Source organism: Crocuta crocuta, unplaced genomic scaffold (assembly GCF_008692635.1).
Source record: "Crocuta crocuta isolate KB4526 unplaced genomic scaffold, BGI_CrCroc_1.0 scaffold141, whole genome shotgun sequence".
Classification (NCBI taxonomy): Eukaryota; Metazoa; Chordata; class Mammalia; order Carnivora; family Hyaenidae; genus Crocuta; species Crocuta crocuta.
The window spans coordinates 6,081,026-6,102,205 of NW_027527951.1; the positions used below are offsets into that span (position 1 = coordinate 6,081,026).

The window sequence follows — 21,180 nt, forward strand, 5'->3', positions numbered from 1 at the left end:
TGTAAGGGCCAACTAAGAGGGTCGATATATTCTCAAATGCTTGCAGAAAATGATTTGAATGTCATTAGTAATTTAAAATACATTTCACATGAGATATGAATGGTTTTCTACTAAGAAAAATGTGTCTATTCTGGTCCATAAAACATGCTTAAAGAGTCTGTATTATTTTCTTATTATTTATGAACTATTAATTTATTTTTTATTTCTTGAGTTATTGTAAAATGCACATTATAGCAGAACTAACAAATATTGGAATAAAATTCTAGTCAGGTTGCTAATTATAATGTTCATTACAATAGTAGTAGAATTATTGGGTAGATTTCTCATTTATAACATAGAAAGTCTTTCTTTTAAAGACTATATTCCTATGCTTTCTTAGCTTATCTAGCTTCCTACTGTTTTATAGTTGTTGAAGGTAAAGAAATTTTCCCTGGAAAATTTTATTGCCATGAACTTCTACTTTGCTAATTTGTTCTCACTCATAATACAAAGGCCATAAATACTATTCACATTTCCCAATTTTTTAGGTGGAGTGGATTCCTCCTTTGTGCCATTGCAATGTTTCTTGTGATATTCCCAATGTTTACTTTTCCAAAAAAGCTTCCTCCTCGACACAAGAAAAAGAAAAAGAAAAAATTTTCTGCTGATGTGGTTAGTGATGACGATGTTATGAAGGAGAAATCAAACAATAGTGAACAAGTGGACAAAAAAGTTTCTTCTATGGGATTTGGAAAAAATGTCAGAGGTAAAGTATATCTTTTGAGAAAATATGTGCACAGTATTTTATTTATTTATTTATTTATTTATTTATTTATTTATAATTTTTTGCCTGCATGGTATTTTAGATCAGTGCTCCTCAAAGCATGGTCCCAGGCCAGTTCTACCCACCAACTGCAACTGGCCTGTGATATGTACTGAAAGTTTGAGTAAGTGTTGAGAAACTTTAAAGATATTTGACAGTAGATTCAGCTTTATGACTGTTGAATCTAAAAATAATAATGAACTTAGCTTGCATTTTGTGTGTTAGAAATTTTATTTTCTTATAGTTCATTCTTTAATATATTTTCAAGAGTATCAGTGTATGATAGACTGGAGACATTAACAATGGCTCTTCATCACAGATCGTTTGAGAAGCACTGATATAAGCCCTTAAGATCCAGATATTTATATATGTCATTTACCGTAATTAGAGATGTCTGATTTTTAAAATACTGCATTGTAGGATGATTTTTTTTCCCCAGAGGAACAATGGGTTTGGTGGTGTGGCCTGATCCTTACCTAATTATAAAACCTAATACTAGACAGCAATCTCACTCAGCAGTGGCCCTGTCAGATGCTTGTATGTGGCCATAGAATGGGCCTCTAAACATCTGTGTAAAAATATCCAGAAAGTTTCAGAGATGTGTACTGGTCTACTTTTTCATTCTTATTTGTCTTAAAATTAAAGACTAGATTAGGCAATCTCTAAACAACTTAAATTAATTTTAACCAGGCAATATTTGTTCAGGTTTCAATATATCTGTTGAGTGACAGTAAGTCCCTCTAAGCCAAGAAAACTATAATACCATATTCCCATTAATTTCAGCCTATTATTCCCTGAATTGATTTTTTTAAAAATTATGAATATAATATTATAAATTAAATTATAAATATAACATAGTATTTACTAAGTGCTTACTTACATCAGCCAAGATTGTTTTAGGTCAAATTTACCTAGGCGCATTATCATCTCACTTTGACTATATGTACACTAAAGCCAAAAGGAACCTTCCAGGCCTAGAAGGAAGTTACTAATATATTATGGAACTGTCCATGCAGTCAAAGAAAAATAATAGTTAGACTGGACTTTTCTTTTAAAGACTATATTTTTGTGAAACAAGTGAAGTCATATTTCTTTGAAAATGCTCCTTCCAAGTTTCAGATCTGACTCCTCTACTCCCCTTTGCCCACCAATTATTTTGTGAACCTGTGTACTTTTGGAACTGCAAAAATTACTCTGCTTTAATACCATCAAGGATTCTTTGGATGCTAGTGTGGCCTGAGTGCTTATCATGTGGGCCAACCCATCATTTTTCATGGAAGTTTTATGGATACTGATGGCTAATACCAAAGGAGTAATTTTTTTTATAAACTGATTGAGAGCAAGGCTGATATTAAAGAATTTACAACACAGGAATAGACTTAAGAGTCTTTTAAAAACATGTTTATTTATTTTGAGAGAGAGAGAGAGAGAGCATTTGAGCAGGGGAAGGGCAGAGAGAGAGAAGGATGGACAGAATCCCAAGCAGGCTCCATGCTGCAAGCGCAGAGCCCTACATGGGGCTCGATCCCACAAAACTGTGAGGTCATGACATGAGCTGAAATCAAGAGTTGAACACTTAACTGACTGAGCTACCCAGGTGCCCCAACTTAGAGTATTAATTTATAAAGAATAAAAAGTAGAGTCAAGGGGAGAAATAAAGACATAGGTAAGCTAAGATTGTATATTTTACAGCTTAGCGGTAGATGAGTTGAATGTGAAATATATGCTCTGTTGGATAGTAGAGAAAAGGAAGAGAAGACTGGTATCAAACACCAACAACAGATAAGACTGTAGAGGGGGATGGTGTTCCTCTGGAGGATGCAGTGTAGACAATGATGGTCATATCCTGTATACCTCTGGGACCTTAACGTCTTTGTGGAGGAGGCCTGCTGACTGCTGGTACCTTCATGAAGATCTGCAGGTCTTCCTTGCCTGAAGGTTTTCTTTGTGGGCTGGGAAACTTCTTGGCTCCTGCTTGAGTCTGGCATCAAGTGCCAGGGAATTAACACTCTCCCACACCCCCACACAGCAGTCTTCCCCACCCCCCAAACCATGTTTATTTATTTTTGAGAGGGCAGGCAGGTAGAGAGAGGGGGACAGAGGATCTGAAGTGGGCTCTGCACTGACTGCAGAAAGCACGATGTGGGGCTTGAACTCAGGAACCATGAGATCATGGAACCTAAGCCCACATTGGATGCTTAACTGACTGAGCCACCCAGCCATACACACACACCCCCGCCTGCCCCCACAGCAGTCTTAACCACTGGCTGATGAACACCCCAGCTTCCCCACTTGCTGGTGAGACAGTTCTGAGGTATATTTCTACTTCCCTTGTGGGCGGCTCTTGCTTCCTGAGCACTCCCGAACAGCATTTTCTAAACCTTCCCAATAAACTGCTTGGAATTGAATCTTTGACTTGGGGTCTACTTCTGGGGGAAAGTACACTTAGGCATTTGGGTCCAAAAGTGGAAAAAGTGGTTGTGGAATTCTAAGATTATTTTCAAAACAGAATCTATATACTGTTTTATTGTGTATCATCTTGTACTGCTAGGAATTCTTCCTCTCAGCCTTTTATATGCTCAATATGATAAATGAGGATATTTTCTTTTAAAGGAAGGAGTAAGAGGAGCCTTTTAGCAGTAATGGGTAGTTGGTTTATAAAATCTGTTTCCTTTCTGATTTTCCTGTCAGTGTTTCTGATATATTCTCAGCTTTTTCATCCTATGGTTTCATTGTGATGATTGATCTCACTTCTGCAGCTAAACCTCCTGGTTGGGGTACAGAGCTGGTTCATTTTTACTTTCACTTGTGCTGGGTTCTCTAATTGTATCTGGACTGGAACTTCAGGAAGCACTTTGCCCTTTTAGAAAGAAATTCTGTTTTAATGCGAGTATAAAGTGCAAACGTTTTGCTAAAAATGGTTCAAATGATCTTGATGATGTAGGAATAACATTCAATAGAATATTCAAAATTAATTCATATTTATCTTATACTTAGTGATTTCTTCAGAATATATAATACCTATCATCTATAGGAAATGACAGTCTAATATTTAATCTGCTTTTCAAAAGAACAAATTAAATCTTTGGGAGTCATTCCACTATGGACACAATTTGCATTACACAAGGAAGATCTCTCACAGAGGCCTTGAATTAAAGAATGGTTGCTAAGATTTCTGAGTTAAGTCTGAGTTTGATTCTCAGATTCTTTTTTCCCTTGTCCTGCTTTCTGCAGGAGGGCTCCTTCAGGTCTTTATTTCATATTTGTTTTTTTAAGTTTATTTATTTATTTATTTTGAGAGAGAGAGACAGAGAGAGCAAGCAGGGGAGGGGCAGAGAAAGAGGGAGAGGGAGAATTCCAAGCAGGATCAACAGTGTCAGCTTGGAGCCCTATATGGGCTTGAACTCACAAACCATGAGTTGAGCTGAAACCAAGAGTTGGAAACTTAACCAACTGAGCCACCCAGGTGTCACCAATGTTTTAAAATTTTATTTGAGAGAGAGAGAGAGCACAAGCAGGGGAGAGGGGCAGAGGGAGAGAGAGAAGGAGAGAGAGAGACTCTTAAGCAGGCTCCATGCTCAGTGCAGAGCTCTATCCCACAACTCTGTGATCATGACCTGAGCCAAAATCAAGAGTCGGACGCTCATCTGACTGAGCCACCCAGGTGCCCCTTTATTTAATATTTGAAATTTGTATATCAGTATTTGCTTCTTCAAAGAGGAGGTGGCAAGATACCCAAGTTAATAACTTATACTTCCTTAAAAAAATGGTTTGAGCCATACAAATCACTCTCTGCCTCCACATTTTAATGATAGACATTGGGGAAATCTGACTCAGTGTTTCTACATTCTTATTATAAATTATGCAGGAATATGGCTGTTTTAAAACACCACAAAGGAGAAAGTAGAGTTTTTATGTGTCTGCGTCACCTGTCCATAAAGAGATTAGCATTGATTGCATCAAAATCTTACCAATAAAAATAAACACTTAAAATATGTAACTGGATCAATTTTCCTGAGGTTTGAGGTCCAGCATTTTAATGTCTTCCAGATTTAGCCGGGTATCTTCCTAAATAGAAAACTTTTGGTTACAGTTAATCATAAGAAAACGTTTTTTATTTTTGTGTCCACTTTTAATCTTTTAACTGCTTAGCATTATTAATGAACATAAACTATAACAGATTCTTCTTTTCTAGACTTTTGTCTGTGGTAGATTGCAATATGTTTATAATCCTAACTAAATAAAATAATACTCTGAAATGATGAACTGATTTAAAGAGGCTATTGGAGGTTATGGAATTCTGATCACTGAAGGATCGTGTTGTCATCACTTAGTTCAATGACTAGTCACTCTGTAGAAGTGCTGTACTCCATGCTGTGGTGGAGATGAAGATGAGTGATCCATGGTTTGCCCTCAGAGAGCCTGTAGTCCATGGAAGGAGGAAGGACGAGTACAGATGGAAAGACCAGAAAAGAGGACTGACACAATGGTTATAAGGTTCAATGTCAGGCAAGGAGATATCTGGTTGAGGGGTCAGGAATGGTTTCCTGGAGGAGGTGGGCTTGGCGGAGAACTCCGGCAGGCTGGGAGAGTTTCAGTAGGTGGAGGTTGGATGGTTCTGGTCAGAGAGGCCAAAGGCAAGGTCAGATGCGTTTGAGAATGCTGAGCAAGTGTGGAGACGCCTGGGAGATGAGGTTGCGCAAGGAAGGCATGGCCACATTGTGTATAGAGAGCTTGAGTTCTAGTAGCTTTTAATGGAGTCTGTCTCTAGAGGGCAGTCGGGAGGATTGAGCAGATGTCTGGCAGCACTCCATTTGGTAGATTAGGGAAGGAAAGGGGTAGAATGGGAGGAGGACCCAGGTGGAAAGCTATGGCAGAGTCTTTGTGAGAAGCGATGATGGTTTTAAGTAGCAAACAAGGAAAGGAGAGTAGCCTGCCGAACTAGTCTCCTAATTCTATCCCTGTCCCCTCTTGGTTGCTTTCAACTCTGCAGCCAGAAGGATGCCTCCCCCCTGCCAGCTTCTGTGGTCTCCTGTCTCACTTGCAGAAAAGTCTTCTCCCTGTATGACCTGCCAGGGTTAGTATCTGGTCCCTGCTTATCTGTTTAACCCCATCTCCTTCCTGAGCCCCATTTGTTTATTCCACATTAGCCACATTGGGCTGGTCCTCAAACTGCCAGGCATACTCTCACTTCAGGATCTTTGCATTTGACATTCCTGTGGTGGGAATGCTCTTCCCCAGAACTCACTTCCTGCAGGATATTACCCAGTGTCCCTTCTCAATGAGGCCTTGTTTGGCCATCCTTTTTAAAAACCTCAACCTTCCTCTCCAAATCTTCTTATCTCCTGCCCTCCTCTAATTTTCTCCATAGTACTCATCACTATTTAACATATTATACATTTTACTTATTTATCTTATTTATTGTCTCCATAGTGAGAAAGTAAGCTCCACAAAGGCAAGGGTATTTTGTCCACCATGTTCCTTGATGAATTTATACCACTTAGGAGGTAGTCACTATTTGATGACTAAATTACTGAATGATGAGAAGGGAGGGAGAGGTTGTGTCTATAGGATGTGGCAACTGATATGGGGATTATGGGAAAGAAAGGATCAAAGATGGTTTCAGGATTTCAACCTCAGATAATGGGGAGAAGAGCTAGTTGAGAGGGGCAGAAGGAATAAATCCCAAATCTGAGCTGGTCAAGAAAATCCAGACTATTGCATGTGGCCCTTTGCCAAGTGTTTTAAAACTAGTTTAGTATGGAATATATTGCGGCCATTCCTTGACTCAGCAAAGAGGGAGCACCAAAGCCACACGCCTGGTCTATGCTCTGTTAGCCCTCTTGCATATTACCTTTGTTCCTTTGCTGAATTACAGGTTAGTTTTATGTATGCAGCCTTTATTGAAAGCCTTTGCTTTTGTCTTCTGTTTTGTTTTGTTTTGAAAGCCGTTGGTTTTGAATTCCCCATATTTGCTGTAGGAGCATTGCCCGCTGCCCTTTATATAAAACTCTATTTTGTGAAAACAGTGGTTCTCAAACATAGGCTACCTGGGAAGCACCACAAGGGTGTCTTAAAACCCAGACTGCTGGGCCTTGGCCCAAAACGTTTGAGTCAGGAGGCATGGGGGATGGTCTGGGAATTTGCATTTGTAACAGCTTCTCAGGTGATCCTGATGCTGGTAGTCCAGGACCCACACTGTGAGAATCACTACTCTAAAACATCATGAGGAAAAGCAATTCGATTGTTTCTGCAAACGAGGATCACAACTTTTTGTTTTGGTGGCCAGGAAAAAAGAGTCAAATTTGGAAGCCCAACAAAGATTTATTTTATAGACATATTTAATACTTTTTTTTCCTGGTTTTGATGTTCTCCTGTATTTATGTCTTCTCTATCTCTGGTTCCTTGTTTCATTTCTCTATTACATTTATTTTGTTGTACGTATGTTATCTTGTGGTAAGCTGTACCTTTAGAGTTGGAGCTTAAGAGATGAATGGTAACAAGCCTGGCAAAGAATTCCTGAAAAAGAAAGCACTTATATTCAATGCAAATTAATGATGGGGTTACTCATCGAAGTAGTATCTACTTAGTTATATATGAAAATACTCATTGGTACTGGATTTAAACAAGCAGAATAGTACTGTGGCCGGTAACCACTAATGATGTATCTTAGGCCTTGATATCTGCTGTTTCTGTTCTCTGACTGTAGGTAAGTGGCCATGGAGCTTCACAGAGGGAACTGTGGTATGCAAAGTCACCTAGTTCCTTCTACTGGTTGGTGTGTGTGTGTGTGTGTGTGTGTGTGTGTGTGTGTGTGTGTGTGTTTGGCAAGCGGGGAATGTCATTTGCAAGGACATTGTTATGGAGGGGAGGGGAAAACTGCAATATTTTTATGGAGACTTATGATTAGGGAACATTGTGGAGTCATTAGTTTCAAAGATGAATAGGAAATAAGGACACTGGGGTTGTATGTTGGCCATGTTACATATGAGAACAACTCCCTCCCACACACCTCTTTCTTTCTTCCTTTCTTTCTTGCTTTCTTGCTTTCTGTCTTTCACAAATATCTTTATTGAACAACTACTACCTAATGAAGAACTCGGAGGTAGAAAGGAAAATAGACATAATAAAATAGAAGTCTTTAAATGGAGGTATGTACATTCTGAGGAAAGTTGAAGGAGCAGGAGAAAGGAACTCCTAAGTTAGCTGCTTGAGTCAAGGAAGACTTGTCTTGAAAGATGATGTATTGTTGCATCCTTTTATTTTTTATTTTTTTATTTTTTTTTAAAATTTTTAATGTTTTATTTATTTCTAGGAGAGAGAGAGAGACAGCGTGAGCAGGGGAGGGTCAGAGAGAGAGGGAGTCACAGACTGAAGCAGGCTCCAGGCTCTGAGCTGGCAGTCAGCACAGAGCCCGACGCGGGGCTCGAACCCACGAACCGCGAGATCATGACCTAAGGGAAAGTCGGACGCTTAACCGACTAAGCCACCCAGGTGCCCCTGTTGCATCCTTTTAATATTGCAGAGATTTTTGTTTGTTTTTTTCTGAATATAAAAGTAATACGCATCCATAGTAGAAAATTTAGTAAGTACATAAAGATATAAAGGATAAAATAAAAGTGAGTTCCAATATCATTCCTGAACAGAAATGTTTATTTTTATAGTAAAAAAGTATATTTTGAAACTAGATAGATATGATAGTTGCACAGCATTGTGAATGTACCAAATATTACTGAATGGTTCACTTTAAAATAGTTAATTATATGTTATGTGGATTTTAGCTCAATAAATTGTTTTTGAAAGATTTTTATTTTACTTGAATTTAGACATGGGCTGTAAACTTCAGATAAATCTTTTTTTTTTTTCACAAGAAGAGATACTATGCCCAAAAATATCTATGTCAGAAAAATTACAAAAAAGCATTAACAAGAGTCAGTATGTTTGTTTGGTATTTGATGTTTATCATTCATATTAGGGATTAATGTTAATTTCCAGGCAATAGAATTCAGTCAACAACTTCATAGTATTCGTCTGTTTTATATTATAATAAAATCATCCCCTCATCCTACCCCCAGTTTAAATTTAAAAAAAAAAAAAAGATGCCAAAAGGACAAAATTGAAATCTATGTCTACCTAATAAAGGTCCTTTAGAAGAATGTAACAGAGAAAAGCTGATTTGGAAGTAGAATGTCAGCAGATGAAATCAAACAGTGACACATCATAGGGAAGGAATGCTCCTGAAACCAGAAAAGATCAGAAAATAAATAGGATTAAAATATATTAAAACAAATTTGCACATAGATATTATCATTCACAATTGTGACTTTGAGCCTTGAGGAAAATGTCAGATTCTGCTGCAGATTTTCTAGTAATACCAGTTAATTCATAAAGCAACAAAGTTTAAAGCTTTGTTGCTTTAAGAGGCAATTGCCCAGTTATCTGAAAAATTCAAGCATACCAAACACCTTTCCCAGATATGCTGGATGAATGAAATATTGTATATTTCCTCCTTCTTCTCTTGTTAACATTTTGTTGTTTTCTTTTTTTTCAAATATTTTTTAAATATTTATTTATTTTTGAGAGAAAGAGAGTGTGAGAGGGTGAGGGGCAGAGAGAGAAGGAGACACAGAATTGGAAGCAGGCTCCAGGCTCTGAGCTGTCAGCACAGAGCCCGACACAGGGCTTGAACTCACAGACCTTGAGATCATGACCTGAACCAAAGTAGGAAGCTTAACTGAGCCACCCAGGCACCCCAGCATTTTATTATTTTCTTTAATGGAATCTTTAGTTTATACTTTGGTCTAAATCCTTTTAGGTTTCTTCAGCTCTAAAAAGCTATACTTTGAAAAGGATTATCTATTTGCTCCTTCACATTTTTCTGTGGTTTTGATAAGTCTACCATTATATGGACTGGCCTTTATCTTATGACTTATACTTTCTTAATAACTAGCTCAGTCCTCAGCAGAAAATTTGGCATCTTTGGAATAGGCTTTATTTCCTTACAAGTATATGGGTATCATTTTAGTACAAATTGTTGCTATGATCTTATAAATGAATATTGATAAATAAATACATTCCAAATATGTTTTTGAGTGCCTACTAAATGCCAGATGTATGCTAGGGGATGAAGCTATACAGATGTACCAAAGTTCTACTCTCGTAGCATTTACAGTCTCTTGCAATAGGTAAACACACAGCTATGGAAGACTTGATGAGTAGCAGTATGAACACATGCTGTGGGAGCATAGAGAAGGGGCACTTGTCTGTCTGGAGAGGCTGTCTCCTACAGACTAGATGGATGAACTTGACATTTGCTGAGCAGACTGGTGGGGAATACAGTAATCAGTAAAGACAAGAAAGACCATGGCCGTGTAGGGAGCTTATGGTGGGCAATCACAGGATTTCAGAACTGGAAGGGTGGACAGCAACCCTGTCTTAAGGGCCTTGCAGGTGAGGTCAAGTTCATGGCAGCTAAGCCTTCTTATTTTCTTAGTCATTCTCTCTGTTGGCATACTTTTTTTCAAATATATCATTATGTAAGAAAGTCTGTTTCAGTAGTTTAAGACAAAAAGGCATGATACATGCTTTCAGTTTGTAAAGGACAGAAGCAAGTTCACGCCCCCTAAGATACTGGGGTTCTAGCATAAGCCTCTCTCAAGGGCCCTTGGCAGCTCTGGAAATGTGTTTCTTGCTTCTGGACCCACAGCCACTCTGCATACTCAGCTGCAGGTTGAGGCTCAGTTCCTTTTCCTTACTATGTTCCCACTCAAATCTTCATACCCCCTGCCCGATTTGCTCTCTGTGTCTCAGGTGCCAACACTAAGGGACATGAAGCAAAGGGCTTGGCCAACCTGTGTTCACATGGGGTGTCCCAGGCCTGTTGGCTGCAGGATGCCTTCCAGAAGTGCCTTTGAGTCCAGCCTCTTTGCCTGGCCCAATCAGTTCATTTTGCAATATCAGGTCAAATGCTACAAACCTTGCTGTGTCAGCGTAAAAAGCCACCGAGAAGGGGTCTTTCAGCAAGGCAGTGCCTCACAGACCTGTCTCCAGAATGGGATCCATTTCACAATACTAAATGTATTCCTATTGAGTTCCTCTCTCTATCCACTTTAAAAGATGACTGCCACCTTTCAGTTCCTATGAAATCCAGGCTCACTTAAAGCTTTACTCTTTAAAAAAAAAAAAAAGAAACCCACATTTTTCTAAACAGATACTTCAGGTTGTAGGTTTATTTTATGATTGAGCGCAAGACATTCACACATGCTGGAGCACGCTTGCCTGATGGTGAAAAACTTACACAGATATCAGTACCTGCTGCCTCATTTTATGCTGTGAGCTGTGCGGCTTTGGAGAACAAGAAGCTATGGTCTCTGCCCTTGTGGAGCCTGCCCTTAATCAGCTTCCACAGGAACCCAGCCACACCACACATCTCAGATTTTCTCAAGGAAGGTCAGTGGTGGCGGGACTACAGCAAACTTATTGTAGTGGAACCCCATTATGACCGGCATGTAAATCAACACACGGTCCAGGTGCACATGCCGGCTTGGTTGGGGTCATCTGTGCTACCGTGGATGTGCACATGGGAACAGCAAGGGATTAGCCAATGAAAGTAACAAGTTGTTTTCTAAGTTTTTATTTAAATTCCACCTAGGCAACAGAGAGTGCAATATTAGTTTCAGGTGTACGACCCAGTGATTCAACATTACATACAACACCTGGTACTCATCACAAGCACACTCCTTAAGTAACACTTCTTTAAAAGTGATTTCTATGTATACCTTATGTTACATGATATTGAATTTTGGTGCTTTCTATTGGATTTTATTTCTATTTTTATAATGTTTAAGGCATTTCTGGTTTTAGTGTCAGCTTGCCCTTATAATTGAATTTATAAGATTTTGTAGCATTAAATGATTAAAAATTATAATCACTATCATTATCTCATCTCTCTGTCATCAGACTTTTTTACTGCTTTTCAATTTTTTAAAAATTTACTTATGCACTCATTTATTTATTTATTTTTTAAGAGAGAAAAGGAGAGAGAAAGCATGCACATGCTTGTGGGTGAGAGTCAGGGAGGGGCAGACAGAGGGAGGGAGAGAGAGAGAGAGAGAAAGAGAGAGAATGAGAATGAGAATCTAAAGCAGGCTCCATGCCCAGTGCTGAGCCCAATGCAGGGCTCTACCTCACAGTAATGTCATGACTTGAGCCAAAATCAAGAGTCTGATGTTTAACCGATTGAGTCACCAAGGTGCTCCCCTACTGCATTTTTAACTTTATGATGACAGTTATAAATGACACTAATAAGCTTATCTAAAATATATTCTACAGCATAAATATTAGGTATTTGACAGCAAATGTATGGATTTAGCTTAAATTTTTAAACTTTGTGTTTCTTAAACTATTCTGAATTTACTTAAAAGTCACAGAAGTAGCACACAGAGCTGTACTCCAGTTCTCCAATTGTCAGTGTTTTGGACCCATTTGAGAAGTTGCAGACATGATGGTCTGCTGTCCTGTGCTATTTCAGTGTGTGATTTCTAGGTACTAGGACACTCTCCCACATGACCACTGTGCAGCCATCAAAATCAGGAAATGAACATTGATCCACTACTACCATCTAGACCACAAGCTCTATTCGGACTTTGTTGGTTATTTCAACAATGTCCTTTATGTCCAAATTCAATTCACAGACCACATGGTGTATTTAGTTATGGTGTATTTTAGTCTTCTTCAATCTGGATCAGTTTCTCGTATTTCCTTATCTTTTATGACCTTGAACATTTTAAAAAAGTACAAGCTGACAACTTTATAGACTGTCTTTCAATTTGGGTTTGATGGGCATACCACTGAAATGATGCCGTGATCAGTACCTTAAAACAGAAGCTATAGAGTGCTAATTTCCTTGTGAACTTTTATCTCTTGGGTAAGATTGTATCTACCAGGTTTCTCTACAGTTAATAAATATATTGCAGTTATAAGTCAATAAGTAATTTATAAGTATTTTGTGGAGAGGTACTTTGTTTTTTTATTTTAAAATTTTTTTTAATGTTTTATTTATTTCTGAGAGAGAGGGAGAGAGAGAGACCGCGTGAGCAGGGGAGGCTCAGAGAGAGAGGGAGATACAGAATCTGAAGCAGTCTCCAGGCTCTGAGCTAGCATTCAGCACAGAGCTCAATGCGGGGCTCGAACCCAGGAACCATGAGATCATGACCTGAGCCGAAGTCAGATGCTTAACCAACTGAGCCACCCAGGCGCCCTGTGGGGAGGTACTTTGAAACTATGCAAATCCAGTTGATTCTCATTCGTGGTAGTTATGTTTCATGAAACAACATTAACACTGATTTAGAGAATATGGAAGCATTGCTCTAGTGGAAATACTGGGGTGGATTCCTGTCACAACATAATTGTCAACCAGTCAATATATAACCTTGTTTTATGTATGTTTCTATTCAATGACACCTTGTTTAATATACAGTAAAACCTTGGTTTGGGAGCATAATTCATTCTGGAAACATGCTTGTAATCCAAAGCATTTGTATATCAAAGTGATTTCCCCATAAGAAATCATGGAAACTAAGATGATTTGTTCCACGACCCAAAAATATTCATGTAAAAATGATTACAATACTGTAGTATGATACAAAATAATAAAATATAAAGGAAAATAAAGAAATCAACCTTCACTTACCTTTGAAAACCTTCATGGCTGGTGTGAAAGAGATGAGAGAGGAAGTTGTATAGGACAACTTTCACTATCAATGACAGAATCGCTCCTATCTGTTGGCTCAATGGAATCTTTTTCTTTTTATGCAACTTCAATAAGGAACCTATTCAGTGACATTTGTTTTTGACTCCTTTTGAGGATTTCACGGAATGTGACATTGCATTGATGATCTGATCACTCACAATCCCACAATGAGTGAGTGAGAGAGAGAGGGAGAGAGAAGAACCATTGGCTCAGTTGTGATCATGTGACATTTGACGTCACATACTACTCATACTGCAAGACCTCATTCATTTATCAAGTTAAAGTTTACTAAAAATGTTTGCTTGTCTTGAGGAATACCTGCAGAATGAGTTACTTGCAATCCAAAGTTTTACTGTATATTGTTGATTCATTAACATTGAGCCCATGGCCAACAGCATGGGCTGTTTTATAAATCCCATGATTTATGCCTGAAGGAAGTGTATCTAACACATGTATTTTCAACATAAGGCACATCAAAACCTCTTAGGAGCACTAGACAGCACTTTTTAGCACTATGCTTGGAGGCCATTTGAAACAGGGAAATCACTAAAAGCACAAAAATGCTAAAAATGTGACAATATGCTGTGAAAAGGACCCTTGTTAGCCACATGAAAGCTGACCCAAGAAGGCAAAGTGAGAGGCCTCATGCAGCCTTAGCCAAGAATGTGTGTGTCCAGCAACTCAACATTTTTTTTTGCCACTCTATGCATGTCCTTGAATGAGACCTCTCCCCCACCCCACCCCCAATCCCATCACTGGCAAGTATTGATTTGGGAGTTATAAATTAATTGTAGTGAGTAGGTGAATTTGCAAACACTAAATCTTTGAATAATGAGGATTGACTGTGTCTTATTTCTATTAAACTTTCACTTACCACTTTTAGCATCCATTGACCTTAAATTGCTTCAAATTTGCCTATTGGGGATCCTTCAAACTGTCTTTGGTGTCCTTCTGGCAAGTCTCCATCATTCTTTGAGCACTTTACTTTCTTGTTTAACAAGGTTTTCCAGGCTCATGTGGTATTTTCTCTGCCTCAGCTCTGAAGTTAGACATTTCTCCAAGGAGCTTTGGTTCCTTTTAGTGGAAGGTGGCCTTTAAAAACTAAGCACTGGGTGCTAGGTGGGCTCATTGCTCCTAGGGTGTTATACAATTCTAAACCCTGTAGAAGAGAAAATTAGGAAATATGTGTATGTACACACATACACAAATCTATCATCTATCATCTTTATCTGCCTATCCATCTATTGTCATCTTATCTATCTATCTATCTATCTATCTATCTATCTATCTATCTATCTATCATCTATCCACCCATCCCATGAATTCATACCATTACCTTCAGTTCCAATCTGATATGTAACTGTCCCCTATCCGTATTTGTAACTCCCTTCTCTGGCCATTAGAAAATTGACTGCACTTAGTCTCAATGTACTTACTTAACCCACTCTTCCTACAGTTAAACAAATTCCCAGTCCCACCAGCTAAAGACACAACCTTGGATATCTGGTCCCCCTGCTCCTGTGGGGCATGTATGCTGAAGGTTTAGCTCCAATAAATGGAAGGAGGAACATGGAAAAAAGGAGGAAGATAACTTAAAGTTGTTGAAAGTCAACTTTTGCTAAGTCTTTCTTTTTTTTAATTTTTTTTTTATTTTTTTATAATTTTTTTTAAAAATATTTTTTATTTATTTCTAGGAGAGAGAGAGAGACAGCGTGAGCAGGGGAGGGTCAGAGAGAGAGGGAGGCACAGACTGAAACAGGCTCCAGGCTCTGAGCTGGCAGTCAGCACAGAGCCCGACGCGGGGCTCGAACCCACGAACCGCGAGATCATGACCTAAGCGAAAGTCGGACGCCCAACCGACTAAGCCACCCAGGCGCCCCTAAGTCTTTCTTAAATAACACCTTTTTTAATGAAAAAGAAGACAGAAACATCACACATATATTTTTTTAAGTTTATTTATTTTAAGAGAGAGTGACCGAGTAGGGAAAGGGTGTGTTTCTGGTGTGTTTATCCATGTTAAAAAATGAAGAACGCATCTTAATTTTTATTTTAAAATGTTCATGCAACTTTACACAGTTAAGTTATAGAACATTAAAATTAATTTGCATTTTAAAATGATAATAGCAGATAGTCTTGACTTCCTAAGTTTTAAATTCTAGTGAAGAGCCTATGAATTATAACTTTAATAACAAGCTTTGCTTAATTTTTATGAAATGATTTTCTTATGTTGTAGAATAAGGAGATAACTGTTCTCATAACTGAGATGCCTGCACATGTCAGAAAAGTGTGGCTTCTCTTTTCCATGATATATTCATTCCAAGATATGTAAAGATCACATACATGTGAGTTAATTCACATTATAAACATGCAAAAATGCAAAAGTGTATGCACAAGAATTTCCTTTTATGCCTCTTTCCCAATCTTATTCCCACTTACAGAATTTCTTGGTGTTGTATATATTGGGAAGTATGTATTCAACCACATATAAATGCATTGTTTTGGTTTGTGTGATTTTTATTTAGATCTTATTTATATGTATATATATTTACATACACATATATATGTATATTTCTGCAGCAGCTTGTTTTATGTGTTAATAAAAATATTTCTTGGAGTCCTTTTATGCCAGTGTGTGTAGCCCTACATCATTTTTAACTACTACATAGTATTTCATTATATGGCTGTGCTGTAATTTATTTAAACATTTTCCAGTGATGGACATTTATTTTTTTTCCTTAAATTTTTGCTATTATAAATAATACTGCAATGAAGACATTTGGACATACATTTTAAAGCATATATGGCAAGTTTTAGGAAATAAATACAAAGACTTGAGGATGAGACTATTCTCTTTCCCTTGAGAGGCAACTGGGCAGGTGCTGAGCCCCTGCCTCTGGGCTGTACTTTGGAGATCATCTCTCTTCCTTCCCCCAGTCCAGAGTCCCTGGGAGTATCTGACCTGGTGATGTGTCCCTTAAGCCCCTTTAGCTATATCATTTCCTGTTTCATAATGAGGCTGGAAGATCAGATGTCCAAAGTCATGTACCATTTGCCCTGCTGTGGGTGTCTGCAGTGCCAGGTCAGGAACATGACAATTCAGAAGTGCATTTTCTCAGGGAAGTGCTAGTTGAATGAAGGGAAAACTATAATGTAGGACTGTTGCAGGTACTTGACACATTTAGTATATGTTTGGGTCTCAACAAAGAATAACATTGTTTTAATTAATAAAAATGTAAATAATTTGCCTTAAACAATTTTTAAAACAGAAGTCCTTAGCTTGGATACTTCTTGTAAGGTTATTTGTGTATGGATATGTTTTTTTTGCTACTTTATCAAATTTCTTTATCGTAGTTGAAAATTTTAAAAAAGAACACCCAAATCTGTTTAATAAAGGGGCTGGTTTCTAATCAGTCATCAACTTTTTCTTTTATGCTCTATTCAATAGTCTCGAATATTGCTGAATGGCTATTTCCAGTTCATTTCAAAAACAATTCAATTTTATTTTACTTTCCATCCCTTATTTATAACATTCATTTGTCATTTTTGTCATTTTGTAGACCTACCAAGAGCAGCTGTCAGGATCTTAAGCAACATGACATTCCTTTTTGTGAGTTTGTCATACACAGCTGAGAGTGCCATTGTAACTGCTTTCATTACCTTCATTCCCAAGTTCATCGAGTCACAGTTTGGTATCCCAGCCTCCAATGCCAGCATCTACACTGGTAAGGCACTGCCTTTAGAGCTCCTTGAAAACATGATCATTTTGACCACTAAACCTAAAATGCAATGAGTTGAAGAGAAAGTTCATTCTAACATCAAAGTGTTAAATAAATTCATTAAAAACTACCTGCCTTCNTGACTCAGATTGTGTTACTGTGTGACGTTTTTGCCAGCTGTATTTTGGAAAGGGATAACTTTGCATAATTATGTTTTTAATGGTTCCCAGTTAAAAAGAATGCAATAGACAATAGCTTTCAAATTTAAATATGAATATATCTTTTTATGGGTTGGTATGAGTTAAATTTTAAGAAATTAATGAAAACATGTTTTGAATGGATAATCTGAAAAGTAGATCACATCCATGGTATCCAGATTTCCCCTTGATGAATATAAATGGATTTTGATTGAATTACTGGAGATACTTGAACTTATAAAGGAAATCTATGAATTTTGCTTAAAAGATGTTTTATGCCTAGGAAAATAATTTTTGGAGACTATGATAGGTGTACCCATTGTACTCAGATCTTCTTTCATAGTATATTAGGTGCTCAGAAATATGGGGAAATTAACTCTCAGATATTGGGGGAATTTTCAGTGTATTATATAATATTTTGGATATTTCTTTACTGGTTTCAAAGATGGTCAAATGACTATATCTATTTAAGGCTCAATTTGTTATTAAAATATTACTTAAATAGTTTAGTGGAAATTTATGATAACTTTTCTGATGACTTTGGCTCCCACTTTATCCTTCATGTCCAAATACAAACTTGGCAAGCTTGAATTATCTGGAAATTAACAGGCAAAATTATATAATTGTAGAAAGAGAGTTGGACTTGAAATATTAGGTAATCACTTTGTTTTCTTATTTCACTTTGCACGTGAAAAGACATACATATTGGGTGGTGGGGCCATGATAGCAAATACTATCGTAAAAATGTGTTTTTCTCCATTTGTTTTTCAAATATTTGCTTTCCTTACGTATTTACTTATACATATATAAAATAAAATCTACAGATTACTTAGCAGTTTGGTCGTCAAAATCTGAATGACACATTTCTAATTTAATTTTTACACTAAACCTTTGAGCCACAATTCTTGGTCAGGGAAACAAGAGTCATCTTAAAGCTAGATCTGAAGCCTCGCAGCTCATAAGGGTAGAGTAGTCTCAAGCATTTCCCTAACTAAGTTTCAATATTAGAAGGTGTTACTGGCAAGGAGATTCATAATCAAATAAATGTGGGACCTAGTGAGTTGAACAAAGTATTAGAGTTTTTTGCTGCAGGACTCTTTATAACGCTTACCATGCCAGTCTGCATTGTGAAACTCCCAGATGAAGGCTCGAAGTACTTTCTTTCCCAAGTATATTTGTCTATGAAATCCAACTTTTTAATGGCATCTCTCCCATGAACAGTTTTCTTCAGGACCCACATCGAGAAACACTGCTATTCTATCTTATATACCCCTGCCCCAGCCAGACGAGGGGAGCAGAGCTGTCTGGATCATCCCATTTCCATCCAGATGCACTATTTTGACCCCTGTAGTGACAGGGGCAGTGGTACAGTGCTGAGCTAGGTAGGAACTTATGCCCATTGGATCATATTGGCCATTTCTTGGTCACTGGTAGAAGCAGAGGCTAGACATAAAACTCCTTGTGGAAAAATAGAGTAAAGGTTTCAGTTGGACCTAGAGTGTTTCACTACAGAATTCCACAGTGGTGTGGTCAAGACTGTAGTCTCTGAATATGGCACCCTTGGTGAAGGAGAGTACAGGATTAAATAAACCTAGCTCATGAATTTGTTCATCCAATGTTGTAACATCAGGATTAAAAAAGCAACATCACACAGTGCCAATTCCATTCTGTTTTTTTTGTCGTCAGTAGTTTTTGTTTTTGTTTTTTTAATAATCATTGTCAATGCAATTTATACTGTTTTAGTTAATAGTCTCCTGTGTTCTCATAAAAGGCTTTTTATTCCCAGCTCATATTCTTTTTCCTTCCTTTCCAGTTAGATAACAAATAATAATAGTCAAAAGCTATTCAGATTGATTAAGAGTAGAAGATTGCTTGTCATATAACAAGATGAACAAGGATGATAATCCTTTATAAAGCTCACCTTGGTTTTTTGAATTTTTATTAATTGAATCCTTCTTACCCTCTGAGCAGAGATTTGTATTTTTAAAGGATTTATTTAGTTTAATTTAATCTTTTGTTCTCTCTCTATGCATGTAAGTGACACAGAGACTTAAGAAATGTATCTGAACAAGAATGTTAAAAATAGTTTTAATTTCTCATCTGACAAAATTTTCGAGCTAAGTTTCTTTTTTAAAAAAAATTATTTAAAAGGATTATTTGGACAAATACTTTGACCTTTCTATAGCCATTTGCTTGTGTTGTGTTATATGGTAGAGAAGAAGTTCCATCTATGTATCAGTCTCCCAGAATCCTTGAGGACCAGCTCTGTGCACAGCACTATGCCCTGTGTATGTATGGCTGGGGAGTGGGGGGCGGGGAGGGTGGGATGGGGTATATATAAAGACTCAAACCAGAACCATAAATTGTGCACAGAGCTGCCTGTATTTGTATCTATGCAACGATAGTTAATCTGGGTTCACGTTACATTCTTCTCATTTGTGGTTTTTCTGCTAACCCATTTATGGTCACATTTGTTGATTGAAATGAACTATTATGAGGCTGCTGTTTTAGTAAAGGCTGAAAGAAGGGGAAGAGCCCTGAAGAAGGAAGTAGAATAGCCTTGAATCCTGCCACTGCTGGTTATTAGCTCTGTGACTTTCGGCTAATCGCTTTGCGTCTACACTTCAGCTAAAACTGAAGTTTACCTGTATAATGAAGACAATAGCTCTCCTGTTTCTAGGTGTTGGTATTGTAAGGATTCAATGAAGTGGTGAATAGTGATTTGTTCTGAATTTTTCCTAACTTCAAATGGGCGCAATATAATGTTGACAGTAGCCCCTTCCATTTGAAGTCCTGCAGCTTGAACAGGTCTGAGAATGAAAGGTCTGTGATAATAATGGTAATAATAAAACAATTCCTGACATTTACTGAGCATTTATTAAGTAGAATACACTATCTAAACTTTTTCATATGGACGTTATTTAATCCATGTAGCCAATGTCTATGTAGCAGGTGTTCTTGATTATACCCATTTTCCAGATGAGGAAATTTCTAGGGAAGTTTAAATAACTTGCTTAACGACATGTAAATAGTTAGAACTGGGAGGTTAGTGTGTTGGAGTATATAAATATCCACATGTAATTTTTATGGAAATATTATAATAGGCCTATGCTATTTTATCATTTCCAGGCAGTTTTGTTTAAAAAAATATTTTTTTTAAATTTCAGAGAAATAGTGTTCTGACTAAGATTCAACTTCTGCCCTTTCTATAACAGCCTTTGCTACCGAGCCATGGTCAATAACATTTGTTTTCAGGGCATCAGTGCCCTTTAGCATCACCTTTGCTTTTTTGGGGTCCTGCCCTTTAGTGTGCAGAATTATAAAGGGTTAGATGGTAGTTGGTGTTTGCAAGAGAAATGGCCATGGAGAACTCTTTTGCTCTTCATTGGAGAGCAATCAAAATACTTAATTCTTGGGTAAGGGGATTAGGATGGGGTGTGATTTAAAAAAAAAAAAGACTGTCATTTTTATTGTTGTCTAATTAACCAGATATTTGCCATCTGTCTTTAGCTACTGATTCGAGGTTTTGCCAATGAGATTGAAAGCAGTACCACTGAGGGGCGCCTGGGTGGCTCAGTCAGTTGAGCATCCAGCTTCGGCTCAGGTCATGATCTCACAGTTCGTGGGTTCGAGCCCCACGTTGGGCTCTGTGCTGTCGGCTCGGGGCCTGGAGCTTCCGATTCTGTGTGTCCCTCTCTCTGCCCCTCTCCTGCT

The 21,180-nt window shown here is 37.7% G+C and overlaps 1 protein-coding gene across 4 annotated transcripts in view; it reads left to right on the plus strand.

Moving 5' to 3' along the window:
• The window catches only part of SLCO5A1 (solute carrier organic anion transporter family member 5A1), a 148,225-nt gene that overhangs the window by 66,138 nt on the left and 60,907 nt on the right, over positions 1 to 21,180 (plus strand). For 3 of the 4 annotated variants that reach the window (XR_013332243.1, XR_013332244.1, XM_077752491.1), the window contains exons 3-4: positions 528 to 745; positions 17,111 to 17,275. Coding sequence is in view for 2 of the 4 variants with exons in the window: in XM_077752491.1 (XP_077608617.1) it covers positions 528 to 745; positions 17,111 to 17,275 (383 nt within the window). In the remaining 2 variants the exon portion in view is untranslated. The remainder of the gene's footprint in view (positions 1 to 527; positions 746 to 17,110; positions 17,276 to 21,180) is intronic. The other variant, XM_077752492.1, reaches the window with a different exon arrangement.